Raw genomic sequence first — 18775 nt, 5'->3', positions numbered from 1 at the left:
GCCAATTTTAGCCTCATTGTCCGTTCGAGTAATTTTTGATGGTTGTAAGGTTTTTTCTTTAAAAATAGTAATTTCATAAGGTGCTCAAAAACTATCAAGCTTTATATGTTATATGGTTTCAAAAAAATTACTTTTCATTCACATAATCAATATATGTTCAGATAGAAAAATTTTTTGGAAGATAAATAAGAAAGACCTTCTCATTGTTTTTTAGTCCCAGAGTAATTTGCTAATTGGGTAAAGTTTTTTAATCGAAATTCTCATTACGCCGCAGAGGAATACCCAAATCGTCACGGGCGGCAAATTTGCCCGATGTGAGTATCTCTTGTTCGTTCTTACTATGTTAATACATTGAAAAGCAACAATATTGCAAAAATAGATACTTTAGCAGAAATAGGCAAAATTGAAGGTAATTGCGCAACCCGTGTTTGCAAAAGTGTCCAAATTTTAACCCAGAATTTAAGATACAAGCTGTGTATCTTATTTTTCGAGCGATACGTATCACGAATCTGCTCGATTTATGTATCTTTTTTTCGCAAGCATGGTAACTCTATTTCGCACTGACTGTATCTAATTTTTGCACTGAATGTATCTCAAATCCGCAATTCAGCTTAATTTAAAGCGCGTTTATTAATTGATAGCAATAAAGTGATTAAAAGTGGTTTACAATTTAAAAATATACCATATAGGGCTCAAATTTATCACAATGATTTTTCATTCGATTTGAGTTGTAGTTTGAATGGAGTTGGCAACATTCAAAGCCTTTTTAGGGATTTTTGAGAAAATTTTACAGACAAATTGATCTCTGAAAAAACAGCTGTTTGTTTTCAGGGCAATGGAAAAGGAAAATAGCATCAGTTGATATTCTTGATTGCCGCCTCACTAATTCTTAAAGATTTTTCAGGCTTTTATCTGTTTTAAAGCTTTATTGTGTGAGATAATTTTATTAAAATTTGACAAATCAACTGACTTCTGAAAAATCCCTCAGTTTCAAAATTTTTGTTTATTATTGAATTGGCCTCTATGGTTGAATTGGCTATTTCATCAAAAACCTAGCATTTAGGTAAAAATTGTTTTATCTATGAAACAAAAGTTCGTCCTGTAGCAACATATTAACTCTTCTGATTTGCCAAAGCAAGAAAAGACTGAACAGAGAGAAATTTCGGTAAAAATTCACATGTGAATCGGTTACTCTTCTTTTCTTAATGAATTTGATCTTATGAGTGATATACATTTGAATTTACCAAATGAATTGTTAGAATGAGTTTGTTCAGTCTTTTTCCCTCTATTCACAGCTTTACAGGTGTTAGTTTTTTTCTGAAAAATCCGTCAATTCTGCGTTTGTTTTGAACGTCAATTTTTTTGTGAACAATCCTGCAATGTTTGACCCCCTTTCTGCGTCTTTTCACAGGTTTATAGGGCTCTATTGATTTTTGTATCAACATTTTATTGCGTCTGTTTACAGGTTTATAGGTGTCTATTCAGTTTTTATTACAAAATGGCTTCAGAAAGGTACAAAACGCTAAGAAGCTTAACGTGAACAAATATGCAAAAAAGGATTCCAGCTCTATTCGAGCAGTGGATACAGTGAAATAATTTAACAAAAACAAACTACTACTAATACTACTAATTTACTTTGTCTTTAAGGCTAATTGTTTTTATATCATTTTAAAGCTTTAAAAGCCTCAATTTTATCCTTCTTAAAGTGCTTTGTACAAAGCATTAAATCACTTTGCATGCTCAAGAAACGCGCGTTTACTTAGGCTCAATTGCGGATTAGAGATACTTTTAATGCAAAAAGTAGATGCCTAAAGTGAGCGAAAACTAGCTACAAGACTTGTCACATATTTTACAATTTTAAAGTATCTCAATTTCGCAAAACTGGTTTAACCACTTTTTGCAAAAAATAAGATACAAAGTTTTTCTCCCACTTTCGTTCATTTTATATATCTATTTTTTGTCCAATTTTTACTGAGGCGGAGATATTGGGGTATACCTCCGCGTCCGAATGCTCTTTTAATAACTGCAAAGCGATAGCTCAGGCTCTAATTGGACTACGACACTAATAGCAGTATTGCTTGTTTTTATTGGTTGTACTATTCGTTCAGACAGCGTTATAAGCGATTTAATAACCGTATATAACCGTTTTAGGCCATTTTTTGTTCATTTAGCCCAGTTTTTTTACTTGTAAGTAATGCGTTTCAATTTCAAAACGGGCACAATTTTCCCGAGTCTTAGTTAGTTTTTGGCTTTTTCCTTAGCTTTTTCTTTTTTTGGATCTTTATGCCGTCTTTTTTCGAAAGTCAGTGCATGCAGCAATCTCCGTTTGTTAAATCATGCATTGGGTGATTCTGTTTAACGTGAGGTTTTTGCTTTATAGAATTTTCCACATGCTAATCCGATTTTGGCAGATTTCTGTCAATTTTTTTTCAGATTATTTGTGTTTTGGTCTTAATTACTGGAAAAAGTTTTTTTTGTGCCCCATCAGTGAATTGAATTTTGTTGCTACCGTTCACTTAACATTTTTGTTGTTCTATTTGCTCTTCTTTTATCAATTATTGAAAAATTTATTGGTAGTAGCTTTTTCTTACTTTTTTCCTTGATTTGCAAATAGTTTTGTTTAACATAATGCAGCACAAAGAAAATGCTGGAATTTCGGTTTCAAATTTTGACTGACGACTTTCTGCGAATGTTCTTAGGCCCACCGGTTTGGGTTTTCGTTTTATTTGATTTGCCTTCAACTTCTTCTGTTTCTTTTTGCTTTTTAATGACTAATTTTTTTTCCAGTATGTCATTTTATCAATTGTTTTATTTTTGTCCTAATTGTAGTGGCTTCAAATCAATAAATCTTTGCGATTTTTCGAGTTTTTATTTTTTGTTTTTTCCTATGATTCATTCATTTTAGATTTTCTCTAATTTAGATATTATCTGCCGTATACTTTCGCAATGTCTTTTTTGGTATTACATTTGAATGCAAAGTTCTATTTTTCAAGCGAAGTATCATGAATTATTTATGAGAAATTTTCAGCCGCGTCAGTTTTTTGAGCTTATGATTACTTGACTATCCTAAGAAAATAGGCCATTTTCAAATTAACTCGGCGGCATCAAGGTTTTTTCATTGTTTTCTTTTACGTTAAAAATTGTCTGGTTTTTTGTATCATACTGACGGTTTCCGTGTTTGTTTGTAATTTGATTTGCTCCAGTGATGTCAATGCTCAAGTCGCTCGCTAGGAAGCAGCAGTATAATTTTGATCATTTTATTTCAATTCTGTTGAGTTAAAATTTAAAGTTTTATGAAAAATGCAATAGTTTTAGATGCAATTACCGTTTTTTTGTGAAGCTCCAACGCTTCAATTCACTTTCGGAGTTTTTTCAGATATGTGTTTTTTAATCTGTTCACAGATTTTCATGATTTTTCAAGTCAAATTGGAGTGATGATTTTGGTTGCATCGAAACAGGAAGTGGAGTGAAAATGCGAGTGGTTTTGCGACGTGAATTTTTATCAACTCAAAATTCAATTTAGAGTGAGAAAACGTAGATATAAAAAGAGAGTTTTTAAAAAAAATTGCTGTCTCGTTAGTGTTTTTTTCACGTGCGGCATTTTGACATTTATTTTTTTAGTTTTTACAGATCAAAGTTTTACTGAATCGTTTTCCTAATCAATTCACGTTCCGTTCTAGGTCTAGTTTTCTGGTTATTTAATGAAATTTTTTGAAGGACTCTTTCTGTTATGTTTTTTACTTCGTCGTCAATACTTTTGTTACGACCATATGGCGTCAAACTCATATAAAATCTATTATTTGCTCATTCGTTCATGCAATCGAAATGCGTTTGTTACGTCATTTTTCACTCTCAGTTGAGCGAGTTTTTGTTTTTATTCCCGTGATTAAGTTTTTGATCACATGTGACTTAGCTCACTCTAAAAAAAGGCTTCGTCACTCTGAAATTGGCTCTTCTTTACTTTAATTCAAATAGATGAGATCAACTGAATGGTTGTCACTCTGAATGTATGTTTTCTATGAGCAGATAATAGAAAAATCAATAAATTGAAAAGATTCTTAATCAAAATGTAACATCTCAACATTTAACAAATATGAAATTCGTTTTTTTTTGTATGTTTCTTTCATTACATTTTCGAGACTGCAGATCTACGATGCCATTGTGACTACTATGCCAGCTATGTTTGCTAAATTTTAGCTTTATGAATTAGCATTTGCCAATATGTATGAGGTTGTCCTAAAAATGAAACCTCTTGATACCGAGCTGTAGCGAGTAGAAGAAAATTAGATTCTTTTTGAAATTGGCAATTAATGTTTTGGCAATTAATTGTTGATTGGCAGCTTTTTTCGGCAAAAAGATTATTAAAAAACGCAGAACGAGGGAGAGAGAGAGAGAGAGAGAGAGAGAGAGAGAGAGAGTGGGTGAGTTAGTGAGTGAGTGAGTGAGTGAGTGAGTGAGTGAGTGAGTGAGTGAGTGAGTGAGTGAGTGAGTGAGTGAGTGAGTGAGTGAGTGAGTGAGTGGGTGAGTGAGTGAGTGAGTGAGTGAGTGAGTGAGTGAGTGAGTGAGTGAGTGAGCGAATGAGTGAGTGAGTGAGTGAGTGACTGAGTGAGTGAGTGAGTGAGTGCTTACGTTTCCTTTCAAATAGGAAAAATCAGAAAAGAAGAGAATCAATTGAAAACTCAAGCTCAGGGAAATAGGCACCACTTCTTGACTCTATCTAAGGAAGCCTTGATTTTCAAAACATATTGAATTCTTTGAGTACCTTATAATCCATAGCCGTACTCAGAGCAAAAATATTGGAACAAGAGCTACAAAAATGGTCAAATTTAACCTTTTGATCGTTTTGATTTTAGAACGTTTTTCTAAAAAAGGAACTGGCTTTGTTCTATCTAGGTGAGCGATGTTTACAATTTGTGTAAAATGACCTTCGCTCGGACCTCTATTCTGATTTAACTGCTTTCATGAGCCAATAATTCTTTATTTAACGAAAGTATACAAAAGATATAACATAGCTGGAAAAATTCCAGAAACTGCTCGATGTAGCAAATTAACGATCTTCACTGAGCTAATAAAAAATTATCGATGAAAAAAAGTCGCACCACCAATACACTTCTTCGAGTCATAAAAACAAAGCGGAACAACTGGTCAACAGGACAACTAATCTCAAAACTTGTTTCAACCGAGTGATAATCCTAATCCAAAGCAGTACTCAGAGCAAAAATATTGGAACAAGAGCTTCAAAGATGGTCAAGTTTAACCTTTTCTATCGTTTTGATTTTAGAAATTTTTTCTAAAAAAGGAACTGGCTTCGTTCTATCTAGTTGAGCGATGTCTACAATTTGTGTAAAACGACTTCGGCTAGGACCTCTATTCTGATTTAATGACCTTCATGAGCCAATAATACACTACTTCACGAAAGCATACAAAATGTATAACATAACTGGAAAATTCTGGAAAATGCTCGATGTAGCAAATTGACAATTCTCACTGAGCTAATAAACATCCTACATAATAATATAAAACATATTTAAACAAAAACAGCCAGAAATACCATGAGAAAACAAACAAACACAGAAATGGCATCTGCAAAAATTTGCTTTTTGTTGCTACTTCAAACGTTTGATTGGTAAAGACTTCGACCACCTTGTAATACAAAACGTTTGCAAAAAATACTACTTCTATCACACAATTTAAGGATAGAGTTTCATAAAGATAAAACCGAAGAAAGAGAGGGAAATGACAAAAATATAGAAATCTCTTTTCTATAAAAAGCCAAGACACACCTGTTTGACCTTTTTTCTTTTTCTAAGAAAACGCATCTATTCTTATATCAGTAAACTACCCAATAATTGTCGGAGAAACCAGCAATTGAATTATGCAAAAAAGAAAAGAAAAGAAAAAATTAGAAAATTGTTTGAGTTTTTTTCACTGAAAAGTGCCATTTCTAGACTTCAAGTGTGACTCCGTGGCAGAAAAACCTATAGAAAAGACTTTAATTAAAAACAGACCAAGAAAGCATAGAGCGTGAGGCAAAAAAGAGAGAATAATCAGACTAAAAACTTAGTAACTAAAAAACAAATCGATTCGGCAGAAAAATGTGTGATTTTCTTCAATTTTTTTGAACAAAAAACTCAAAACTAAAAATCAATAAACTCAAAACTAAAAATCAATAAATTTTCAACAAAAAATTTCAAAACTAAAAATCATTCAGCCGTTTGAAAGACCACTAAGACTTCTTGAATGACTAATTTCAACCAAACAAACCCTCTAATGATGTAATTAATTGAAGAAGAATATAAAAACTTCCAAATGCATTGTTTCTATTTTCGATAATTAACACCTTTGAGTGAAAAATGTGGAGTTAAAACTGCAGAACTGATCCAAAATTTTTTGTCTATTAGAGAAAATTTTCTGTCAGCATGTGATCAAAAAATTTTTTGTCTTTTAGAGAAAACTTTTTCAAATCCATTTTCTCACCCTTTCTCATAAAGCGATATGAACAGAAAACCAATCGTTCAGCCGTTTGACGTAAACGGAAACACTTGCTTTTCACATGCGGCATTAACTTTAACATCCTGTTTAAATAAACCCCAAAAAATTATCGATGAAAAAAGTGGCTCCACCAATACACTTCTTCGAGTCATAAAAACAAAGCAGGACAACTGGTCGACAGGACAACTGTTCTCAAAACTTGTTTTAACCAAGTGATAGTCCTGAAAAGATAAAGGATGAATAAGCGCTACTTTAGGAGACAGGAAACAGATCAAAATAAGACTGTACTTTCTAGATTGTATTTTCGAAAGACTACCAATACGATGAATATACAGTATTACAATTTAAAAGGCGATCTGCATGACGTAATTCCTACTTCTGTTAACTCCTAATTTTGGCGATGTGACATAACATTGACTAATGCAAGAGAAATGGCATTACTATAATTCAGTTCCAACAGTCAATAATGGTCCAGTTGTTACAAAAAAGACAATTCACTTCACAGACATTTAAAAGTCCAATATTTTTTTTCTGCAAAAACAAAAATTGCTACGCTCGTTATGAAGAAGAAACAAGGCTTCAATCGGTCAAGCAATTCTTTTGAAAGACTTCATATGATGTGTACTTCTAGCTACCAAAACAAACAGAAAAAGTGAGCTTTTAGGGGACATGCGCAAACTTTGAACCGACAAAAAGAATAGGTTTCAAAATGTTTGAACCTGTCATATATGATACGTACAACAAATTAAAATAACTTTATTAACAAAAAACTTAATTTTCAAAATATAACAAAATAATTGATTGCATAGCTCAGTACACTGCCACTTCAAAAAATGGAATAAAAGTAATAACCATTTGAAAAGAAATAGCTATTCAAAGCAATTGTACCTCATGATCTTTTGGGATTTTTTGAGATCTTAGCGGTTGAAAATACTGGCACCAATAATGTTGAAAAGCATTCAAATATTTATTTTAAAAAATTTTTAGGAGTTTGATATCTCCGTACAAAATTATTTTTCATCTAATTTAAACTTGTTGGGTTATGGACTTTCGCAAGCGGAATAAAAAGCGTTTTTAACTAAGTAAAAGAATTAATTTCTCAAAAAATGAGAGAATAACAAAATGATTTTTTACAGAAGAATTTAGAGATTTACAGGAGAGATCTGATTATTAGATCAAGATGGTGATTTGAATTTGGGGATGGAAAAGGACTCAAAAATCAGCTGTATATATACCCATTATCAGTGTAAAAAAGTCAAGATGCAAAACTAATCTTAGCACCGTGATTTATAGTGGGGGTCGCAAGGGTTACCCAATATGGTTTGCTTCTGCAAATCAGTCGCAAAGGGAACCATAAATGGAATGCATTTGCACTTTTCTAAGAATTCATTCACACTTCCGGAGATATCATCATCATTTAATACATGCTGGGAAGATTTTACATCACTTAATCTAACTCTGATAATAGTTATCTAGATTCACCAATTTGAACCGAATATTGATTCTCAGCACCATTTCTTGACGATTCATTTATATAATTTCTTTGATCGAAGTCATATTGCTTGTCTTTCTAATCTGGTAAGTCAAACTTTCTTTCTAATTCTCACTAAGTTTAAGACTATAGTTTGATCGATATTCTAACATCCCCACTCAGACTTGAGCTGATTGCGTAGAGTCTGTTCCCATCAAAACTGCTCTGAATGTTTCCACTTTCGAAACGGGTAAGGACTTTGTGAAGATGTCCGCTGCCATTTTGTCTGTAGGGACGTAATGAATTGAAATAGTCCCATCCTCAGTCTTGTCACGAATGAAGTGAAACTTTGTTTCGATGTGCTTGCTCCTCTTGTGCATGACTGGGTTTTGGCAAAGTCTGATACAACTTTGGTTGTCCTCTCCAATTGCTATTGGACGTTTCTGTTGGATGCCAAAATCCTCTAGAAGTTGTTTCAGGTAGAGTGCTTCCTGAACTGCTGCTGCCATGCCCTGATATTCTGCTTCTGATGAAGAAAGAGCAACTGTGGCCTGCTTCTTGACACCCCAGCTGAGTGCTGCGCCACGTCCGTTGAGCTTGAAGTAATAGCCCGTTGTTGATTTTCTGTCGTTCACGTCTCCAGACCAGTCTGCATCACTTTACCCCCCTAAATCATAACTAGCCTCTTTTGTGTAAGTAAGTTTTAAACCTTTTGAATCTTGAAGATATCGCAGAAATCGTTTTCCGCACATCCAGTGTTGATTGGTAGGTGCATTCATGTGTCTGGACAGAATGTTGACTGTGAACATGATGTCTGGCCTCGTCTGTTTGGCCAGATACAGAAGTGATCCAATCAAGTTTCTGTAGATCCTCTGGTCCACTTCTTCGTCTCCGTTCTGTGCTGTCTGTAGTTTCAAATTCAAATCAGCTGGAGTTCTTGAGGGTTTGCATTGATCCATTTGAAACCGCTCAAGCATTGTTTCTATGTAGCGTTCTTGGTCGACTGTGACTTTGCCCTCTTCTCGTCTGATTCATAGACCCAGAAACCAGTGTAGTCACCCTCTGTCTTCCATGTGAAAGGTTGCTTCTAGTGCCTTCTTGACATCAGAGACCACTGTCATACTTCTTGATGCTACTATGATGTCGTCAACCCAGACCAAGATGAAGGTGTGATCCTCTGCCTCTGATCTTGCGAACAAGCAGTGATCGTTCCTGCTTCTGGTGAACCCCTGTCTCAGTAGGAAGTTTGCCAGCTCTTTGTACCAGTTGTTAGCAGCCTGTTTCAAACCATAAATTGATTTATTTAGTCGACATACTAACTTCTCCCCATCTGATCCGCGTTTTACAAACTCCTGTGGCTGTTCCAGATACACTTCTTCCTCGATTGGTGAGTGCAGGAAAGCAGTCTTGACATCAAATTGGTGCATCACATGGCCCTGCTTCGCTGATAGCTGCAGTAGAATCCTGAATGTCTCTGGCTTACAGGTAGGCGCAAAAGTCTCAAAGTAGTCCAGTCCTTCTACTTGTTTGAAGCCTTTCGCCACATAGCGCGCTTTGTTTTTGTCCACTTGACCGCTGGGTCCCAATTTCACTTTGTAGACCCATTTGACCGTTATGACGTCCCTGTCTGTGGGTGGTCTTACTGGGTTCCAGGTCTCGTTGTCTTGGAGTGCCTTGACCTCGTCCTTCATTGCCCGGTGCCACTGGTCCCAATCGTCACCTTGCTTGGCTTCGTAGACTGTTTTGGGTTCCACATAGTCGCCCTCAGTCACAGCAAGATTAGTCCTGACTTCTCCAAAAAATTCCTTGCTCGTGTCCCTCGTCTGGGCTCTGCTCTGTCCGCGTGTTCCAGTACATCTTCATTGAAGCCAACTGTCTCTAACTGTGAGAAGTCTTCTGTGTCACTGTCTTCCAGGGACTCTGAGTCTCTGTGACTCCCTCTTGTTGCAGTAGATCCTTCATCTAGTGCTGTTTCTCCAACATCCGAGGCCTCTTGTCTCAGTGTTGTTTCTTGAGTATTCACGCTCCCTGCGTCATGCCACTCCTCCTTTATTGCAGTAGATGTGTCCTGTCGTTCTCTGTTGTCATCATCTTGATGACCATCATCTGGGTGCCAGATTCCCAGTTCCGACCCATCATCTAGTAGGTCAGCCGTTTCTTTGTTGTCAGGGATTGAGCCCACTTCAGACTCCTTGATGATCACATCTCGAACTGCCATCACCTTGCGTGTGTTGGATATGTACACCAGGTATCCGTTTTCTCCTTCAGTGTAACCCACAAACTTTCCTTCCAGTGCCTTGGGTTCAAGTTTGCTGACTTCTCTGTGCCTCTTCCTCATGAAGACTGTGCAACCAAAAATAGATAATTTACTAATTGAAAGCTTAGGTTTTATACCTCTCATCAGCTCTGCTGGGCATTTTTCTTCTCCTCGTCTCATAACCAAGTTTCTGATCCTTGCTGCGTGAAGAATTGCTGCTCCCCACATCATCTGGGGAAGTCCTGAGTCAATGAGCAAACATCTTGCCATCTCCAGCAGTGTCCTGTTGCACCTCTCAGCTAACCCATTCTGTTGTGGCGTCTCTGGTATGGTCTTTTCCTGTAGAATGCCTGCATCTAAGCTGTACTTCTTGAACTGCTCTGAGAGAAACTCCTTCGCATTGTCTTGCCTCATCTTCTTGGGCGTCCCCACACTGAGAACAAATCTCCTCAGGCTGGCCAGTGCTTCACTCTTTGCCTTAAGCAAGTCCACAAACACAAACTTCGTGTACTGGTCTGCAAACACTATGCAGAACCGGAACCCTGACAGTGACTCTACTCTGAAAGGTCCCATCACGTCTGTGAACACCCTCTCCAGCTTCTCTTCTGCTTGGGTCTCTGCCACTCTTGGTACTGGAGTCTTTGTGATCTTGGCCAATGCACACACATTGCATACATCATCGAGTTCCCCCACTGTCTCTGGTGCATTCCTGACCACATCCGCTTGATTCAAATGACCCAATCGTCTGTGCCACTTCCTTGAACTGTCAAGTTTCACGCTGTTGGAACTCATCTTGAATTCTAGAACGCTGCAGGGTAAGTAAAACAAATTGTTTTCTTGTGTTAGTTTTACCCGAGTTTCATGCAGCTGTTTCCTCTCTCGAAAGTGAAGCTATGTCCCCACTCCGTGCATCTTGAGACTGATAGGAGGTTTGAAGAATAGTCCGGCACACACAGAACATTTTTGATTTCGCATTGGAATTCCCCTTTGTTTGAGGGTATGCTGATCCTCACACAGCCTCTGCCCACCGCTCTGGAAGCCTCTCCGTTGGGATTTCTGACGACTGATTGAATGGGCACAAAGTCCAGGAACGCATCGATGTTCGTCACTATGTGATCTGTACAACCACTGTCCACTAGCACGCCTGCTGTCTTCCACTGGGTAAGAGCTGCCCAGCATTCCTCGTCTGGTGTAGCCAATGTTGGACCCATTGCCACTGACTCATGTTTGCCTCCATCTCTTTTTCTCTTGCATGCCCTGTCTAGGTGACCCTTCTCATCACACTTGCTGCATTGTGCTGTCTCCTTCTTCCTGCAGTCCTTGGCAAAGTGTCCAGGGATCCCACACACAAAGCAGTTTCCTTTCTTGGGTCCCTTCTTGAAGTCACGCTTCACTGCCAGTGCCACTGAACCACTTTGTCCCTTGTGTCTCTGCACCTTGCTCTCATGAAAGTTCTGCAGCCTTTTCCTCAACTCTGTGAAGTTCGTTGCCGGGTTGAAGCTTTCCTGTATAACAAAACTTCCATACCTCATTGGCAGACCATTGAGGACCAAAGCGTTGAAGAGGGTCTCTGAGACTGCTTCCCCTGCTTCTTGTAGCCTTGTGAGCAACTCCTGTCCTCTGATGAAGAAGCTGTCCAAATCCTCAGAATCCTCGAGCTGCAGTCGAGCAAGCTGTGCCACTAAAGTCACCACTGTCGGCGTCTCCACACTTTGAAATCTCTCTTGCAAAAGCTTCCAAGCCTTTGCTCCATCTCCAATGCCATCATCTCCCACACAATCATGTCTCATCAGCATGAGGGTTGTTGCATCTAGAGTCAGTGCCAAATGGCACCACACATTGTTCCGTTTCTCCTTGATGTCTGCAACTTCCTTCTCATATGCATCCTTCAGCACCTTGTGGTTCTTATTCTCATCATTGGTTGCCCCATTGGCCAGTGGCGCAGGCTCATTGGGTTGCTCCTCTGTCCCCAGTAGTGATTTGTAGAGTCCCTTCGTCTGCATCATCGCCACAAATCTTGTGCTCCAGATTGGAAAGTCCTGTGCCTTTCCTGTGTAGGTCAGCAGCTTCACTGTCTGTTGATCCATTGAAGTTTGAACAGGCAAAACAGTTGCGAAAAGAAAAGGTACTAAGCAAAAAGGGATTATGTCTCTCAACAACAAATTAGTTTTGTTTTAGAAATTAATTTTATGACTTAGAAAATTGCTGGGCCCATAACCTGTTGCGTTATGGACTTTCGCAAGCGGAATAAAAAGCGTTTTTAACTAAGTAAAAGAATTAATTTCTCAAAAAATGAGGGAATAACAAAATGATATTTTACAGAAGAATTTAGAGATTTACAGGAGAGATCTGATTATTAGATCAAGATGGTGATTTGAATTTGGGGTTGGAAAAGGACTCAAAAATCAGCTGTATATATACCCGTTATCAGTGTGAAAAAGTCAAGATACAAAACTAATCTTAGCACCGTGATTTATAGTGGGGGTCGCAAAGGTTACCCAATATGGTTTGCTTCTGCAAATCAGTCGCAAAGGGAACCATAAATGGAATGCATTTGCACTTTTCTAAGAATTCATTCACACTTCCAGAGATATCATCATCATTTAATACATGCTGGGAAGATTTTACATCACTTAATCTAACTCTAATAATAGTTATCTAGATTCACCAATTTGAACCGAATATTGATTCTCAGCACCATTTCTTGACGATTCATTTATATAATTTCTTTGATCGAAGTCATATTGCTTGTCTTTCTAATCTGGTAAGTCAAACTTTCTTTCTAATTCTCACTAAGTTTAAGACTATAGTTTGATCGATATTCTAACAAAACTCGAACATGGAACAGAATCTGCCGGAACAGATTATCCAAATATTTGCACACAGAAAGACACTTTAGTAAATTAAGCTATCAACTTAGAACAAATTGCTCGCAAACGACTGACCGTGTTAAGTGGTTATCATCTAGCTTTAGCTTAACAAGGATGTGCATTTCACTGGGTGAATTCAGGGAAGGGAATAAGTAAACGTAGGAAGGCAAAAAAAGGTGGATAATCTTTGACATAAGATGAACTTCAAATCGTGAATTTTTAGCTCCTCAGCAGTTTCGATAAAACTTATACATAGAAACAAGTAGACAGAGCCTTAAGAGCACTAAAAGTCCGTCCTCAAGTTTTACTGGAGGACGAGACGAAACATTAAACAAACAAAAAATTACATAAACAGGACCGAAAATTAATAGAAGTTTTTTCGAGAGGAACCAAAAGTAATAAATCTACATAATTAGCGTCAAACTTGGTGTAAATAAGTATTACAATACTTGTTAGTGAAGAACTTAATACTCATTCATGCGCTTTATTTTACTCCAGGTTCGATTTGATTCATTTTAGACAGATGCTTTGCTAATTTTCGCTATCTAAGATAAAAAAACACTCAGTGAGTGAAGGATAGGTGAAGGATTCTAAATACCTCCTTTTGTCCTTTTGTCTGCTCAGTTTTTTTAGACATTGTGATGATTTCTTGTGCTGCTGGATTTGATGTCCGAATGTCAACGATTTTAGAAAATGTCTTTCATAATCAGCGTATGAGCTTTCGTAAACTAAAAAAACCAATGAACCGTTCACAAAGATGCCTGCCAAAAGTGCCCATTTCTTTTGATTTTTATTGTAGCTCTTGTGAACACAAATCGTTATATATTTTAGCGCTGAATTTTTGAAGAGTTTTGAATTTAATGTTGAAATAATTTAACAGCGTTCACCGCCATTCTTGCGAAATGGACATAGTCCTACACTCGCGACTCATTCTGGTATATTAATGAGTTTTTAATACTTATTAATACTCTACATATGACTGATTGGAGTAGATTAATGTAACACAGGGCTGGCTGTTCTACAACGTGGCTTATGAACTGGCGTCTAAAGTGGATAAACATCTGGCTATCCTGTCAATGTATGAGCTGGGTAAAATCCTGACGAGAGTGAAGGCAGAGTCCAGAGCACAGAAGTACTTCGAAGAGTGTCTCAAAATGTCTCTCAACTACCTCGGCACTATTCACGTCCTCACAGGTATTACACCAAAATACAACACTTAAAATATATAAGCAATTAAAAATTAGATCCTTATAAATTGGTGTTATATACATCATTGTTATCACGAAATTTTGTGATTAAATCAGAAACTAGATCTTTTTCAGCTTTAACTACCCGGAACGAGCTCCAAGTCTTGATCGGTACTTCTCCAGTGAAAAACACTGAATTGACAAATTAGTACTGATCACGTCTCATCTCAAGTCTTAAGACTTGTGAAGACATGTCAAGAGTTGCTCAAGAATTGTCAAGTCTAAGTAAAGTCTTAGCCAAGTCTTGACAAGTCTTGATTATTGCGCGATTAATAAGCAAAGTAGAGTATTTATAGAAAAAGTTATTTATAATTTATGCATATCAAAATTGGCAAATATTGGTAAAAAAAATTTTACAAGAAACTTGTACATCTGACCAAGCTATTTCTGAAGTGCGCATATACCAACTTAAATGTCCCATATATACACTCCGAAATCAAATCTTTTTCAATAGGCAGAATAAAGTGGCCATGACTGGTATCTTTGGAAGCTCAGAATTTTTTTCATTCTCTGTCAAGTGAACTTTGTGAAAGTGCTCGCGCTTTCTCGAGCTTCTTTTTTTTTACTCTGGGGAGTTTCTTAGGCAAGCCACTGTAAATGGAAGCCTTCTCCTTTCGTTACTAGACGAAAGCAAACCAACAAAAAACTGTGTTCAATACTTGGCCAAGACTTGCGCAAGACTTGATTGAAGACGAGCCAATTCTAAAAGTTGACATGAACAGAGCTCTGATACAGTAATGATCCAAAAAAAATGCAATTTCACTGAATCAGTACCGATTAAGACTTGACGTTCAGTCCGGGTAGTAATGTTCTTTGTACTGACAGTGAAACTAAATTTCAGGGACTGACAGGGACTAACTTTCTATTGTTCAAACTCGCGAATAGAATAATCGAAGCCTTGATATTGCTGCTCGCCTATCAAAAATTTAATCCAATCGTTAGCTTACAATTTGACAGAAAGCAATATATAAAAATAATGATGAAATTTGGATCTTTATCATTGTAAATTTTTAAAAACTCGGCTAATTTTAATTCCGGACGACTCTCATAGGACGCCGCGGAATTAAAACTACTTTCTTTGGAGTTTGAGAAGGTCGTGTAAGCAGTTTTTTTGGTTTTTTTAGTTCCAACAAATTCAAACAAATTATGCCTAATGTGAACAAAAAGAACTGAAATCAGTTCAATGTTCACAAAACTTTAGATGTCAATAACTCCGCGAAAAAACACTAAACAAAAAATCTTTTAAATCTTATGTTCTACGCTCAGCGGAATTTCTAATGATGCGATCCACAACTCTCTAGGATGAATATAGCGGTCGACCAAAATAAGTGAACAGTTGAGCATATAGTTCTTCCACTTCCAATGTGGGTTGGAACAAAAATTGAACACTAACACTAAATTCGATTCAATATGCATAATTTTTGTTGGAAGAATTTTTAAAATTGTAGAAGTTAGTTGGTAAAGGTTTTTTATGCTAAAATTTTTTTCCAGTCAGATGCTTGGTTGGTTTACAAAACTGTGGGATTTACAAAACCTGGCAAAAAACAACCAGTACTTAGGCTGAAGCCATGCTTAGGATGGAATTAAGTCTAGTACCATTAAGCATCCTTGTAGATAAGGATTCACCATCAATTTAAAACGCATTTAACCATTTATTAGTAGTAGTTTTATCATTTAATGCAATATAAACTTAATATTTAAATATTTAGTAAACTTTAAACTATTTCCTGAAACTTTTTGATTTCATGAAAAAGAATTCATGGTGAAAACGTCGGAAAATGTTTGCCAACTCGGCCCTAGTAATGTTACGTAATGGATTCAGTTTGTTGAAGATTTGTATGTATGAGATGAATGTATGGATTGCATAATTGATTAAATAATGTGTGTTTTGAGGTATGATCTACGAGGCACTGGGAATCCAACTGAGGAAGCAGAATGACTTGACAAACACAATGATTCTGTTGGAGAAGGCAAGAGACATATTCAGAATAGTATTGGGACACAATCACTACTTCACCCTCAGAGTCAACAAACAACTCAGTGATGCTGTAAACAAACGAAAGAAAAGCACCATCTACATCGACTGACTAACAAACACCACATACAAAAACAACAACAAAAACACCAACGAAAGCAACAACAAAAACACAAGGGAAACAATATTCAAATGATAGTTCAAGTGCCAGAATGTTTTACACTTAAGAGTTCAGACACGTAAGTGACCTCTGAGAAGTGATGAGGCCCAAATGAAGACCACATCGGTGTATTCCAGTGACGACAAATACAGTGTCTGGATCAGCAGCACTCTGGAACCCACGAAAGTCAGAACAAATGTCTCATCTGAGCACATCTCATTTTTGTCCGTGACCTCAAAGTGGGTTATAAAGTTTGCGTCAGACGAGCTCAAATTGATGGAAAAAAACGCAGTCGGGCAGATTTGGTGCAGTTTATTATATATTCCTTACTAACTAGCTCCAGAACCATTTATGTCACCCATCTTCCGAAATTGACACGAAATCCCATTTCAAATGATAGTAATCTTATAGTAGCTGAAAACTAACGTCGGCAGTTCAGAACTTATGAAAACAGGTATCCAAAATGAAGCCTGATGACATTAGAGGTCAAGTACGGACAAAATTAGGAAAAACATTAGGTTCCCGAGTCGAGGTCCCTCACTTATGTCCAGACAAAAGGTTTTCTGGGGTGGGGGATTCAATTCTCGTCCTTTTTATAAATGGTCAGGAATAAAGATTATTTCTCATAGTATACTATATATTAACTAGTGCTTTTGTTACATTGTTACATTGTATTAGAAAGTTTAAGATAATCAGTTGAATAGTGATCATAAAGTTAGCATCCATATCCAAAATATATTCAACTGTTAAAAGGAAAATAAGAGTTTAAAAATATTTTGATATCTGCTCTTTTTAAACTCTCTATATGCTATTGCTGGTCAAAGCAAACAGTCGACCCAAACACTCAACTCGCTAGAGTTTATCTCAACTATAGTAAAACAGTGCATACCTTTAATGGTTTTGTAATGAAAAAAAACTTAATTCATAAAATCAAGACAGCAACTCAATGGATTTTCGATTCAAACACAGTTTTACAGGCGGCTTTGAAGTCAGTTTTCGTAATTGATATTAGTGCCAATTAGGACAAATGAAGAGCTCAATTTCTCTTCTGCCATGAGTAAATATCTTAAAAGAGTGACTGGTTTATCAGACAATCGTAGTTTTTATTCTGAGGAATTCTCAATAGATTATCACAATCTTTGTCACTGGTATGTTACCAGGAATACAGATGCAAGGATTGTGACCAGGGCTATGCAGAAATTTCATCTCTTCTTCTTTTCTTGCTTGACCTGGAACTATTGGAATCTGGCTGTAGATGAAATTTTTGATAGCCCAGTTCGCCTAACTTAAATAATGAAGAGATATATTATAAAACGTTTCATTCAAGTCGAATACTAGAGTCTGATACTCGAGGTAAATCTAAAATTCTGAACTATTTCTTTTGTTAATTTCAAATTATTATTATTATTATTATATATAGTATTATATATATAATGTAGTGATGTTGCCTCTATGAAGACTACGAAGAGTACGAAAGGATGTAAACTTTCAATGACAGACATAGTTATTTCAGTTATCAACAGGTATTCTTGTTGATTGCGAGTGAAAACTTTCTTAAGAGTCATGAAGACTTTCTTAAAACATTCACGTGCAGAATTTAAAATGCCAGAAGTCTGCAACTGCCAGAAATTAAAATGACAGAAGTCCCCACTTAGCCAGAAGTTGACTTCCGTTGAGTTTCGTCATTTTAAATGTGCGCGTTTTGTGTTTAAATATGAATACGGGATTTTACAAAAGTCACTTCAAAATTCTGATTTAATATCTCGAACAACTTCACGGTCCACGATAAAGGCCAGAACTTCTCAGTGACTTCAATGCCTCCCTCTGCTTGAACTATTGTTTAGTCGCCGGCGCAAATCAAATGCAATTGTTGATCTGCATATTTTATTTAAATATGAAAAACAATTTAGACTTCAGGATTTCTAACATCTTTATTCCTTAAAGGTTGTTCCTTAAAGGTTGCTCTCTCTCTCTCTCTCTCTCTCTCTCTCTCTCTCTCTCTCTCTCTCTCTCTCTCTCTCTCTCTCTCTCACGGCGTTTGTAGGGTAAAAGCAGAGTGTTCAAGCAAGATTAATTCAATCAGTTTTACAACTCTCTGTTTTTCACTAGGTTGGCTCTGCTCTCAATCAATTTGCAGTTTATGCAGTATATGACAATACACCTATAAATGAAAAGAAGCACCGCTAATTCCAATTTAAAAACACACGCACATAAATGGTATTATCGGTATCAGATGTTTTTTATAGTTGTCGTAATGGAATCAGATTAAAAATTCTGCACTGTTTTGGTGGCTACACCGAATT

At 36.6% G+C, this 18775-nt stretch overlaps 1 protein-coding gene across 1 annotated transcript in view; it reads left to right on the top strand.

The window, feature by feature from the left end:
* The window catches only part of LOC142350319 (uncharacterized), a 103516-nt gene extending 86258 nt beyond the window's left edge, over positions 1-17258 (top strand). Inside the window, exons 8-9 of the mRNA XM_075402147.1 lie at positions 14098-14284; positions 16231-17258. Coding sequence (XP_075258262.1) covers positions 14098-14284; positions 16231-16424 — 381 coding nt within the window. The 3' untranslated portion in view covers positions 16425-17258. The remainder of the gene's footprint in view (positions 1-14097; positions 14285-16230) is intronic.
* Positions 17259-18775: the final 1517 nt, after the last annotated feature.

Source organism: Convolutriloba macropyga, chromosome 12 (assembly GCF_964194025.1).
Source record: "Convolutriloba macropyga chromosome 12, txConMacr16.3, whole genome shotgun sequence".
Lineage (NCBI taxonomy): Eukaryota > Metazoa > Xenacoelomorpha > Acoela > Convolutidae > Convolutriloba > Convolutriloba macropyga.
The sequence above is the reverse complement of the archived record's forward strand: the minus strand, read 5'-3'. Positions and strand labels throughout refer to the sequence as shown.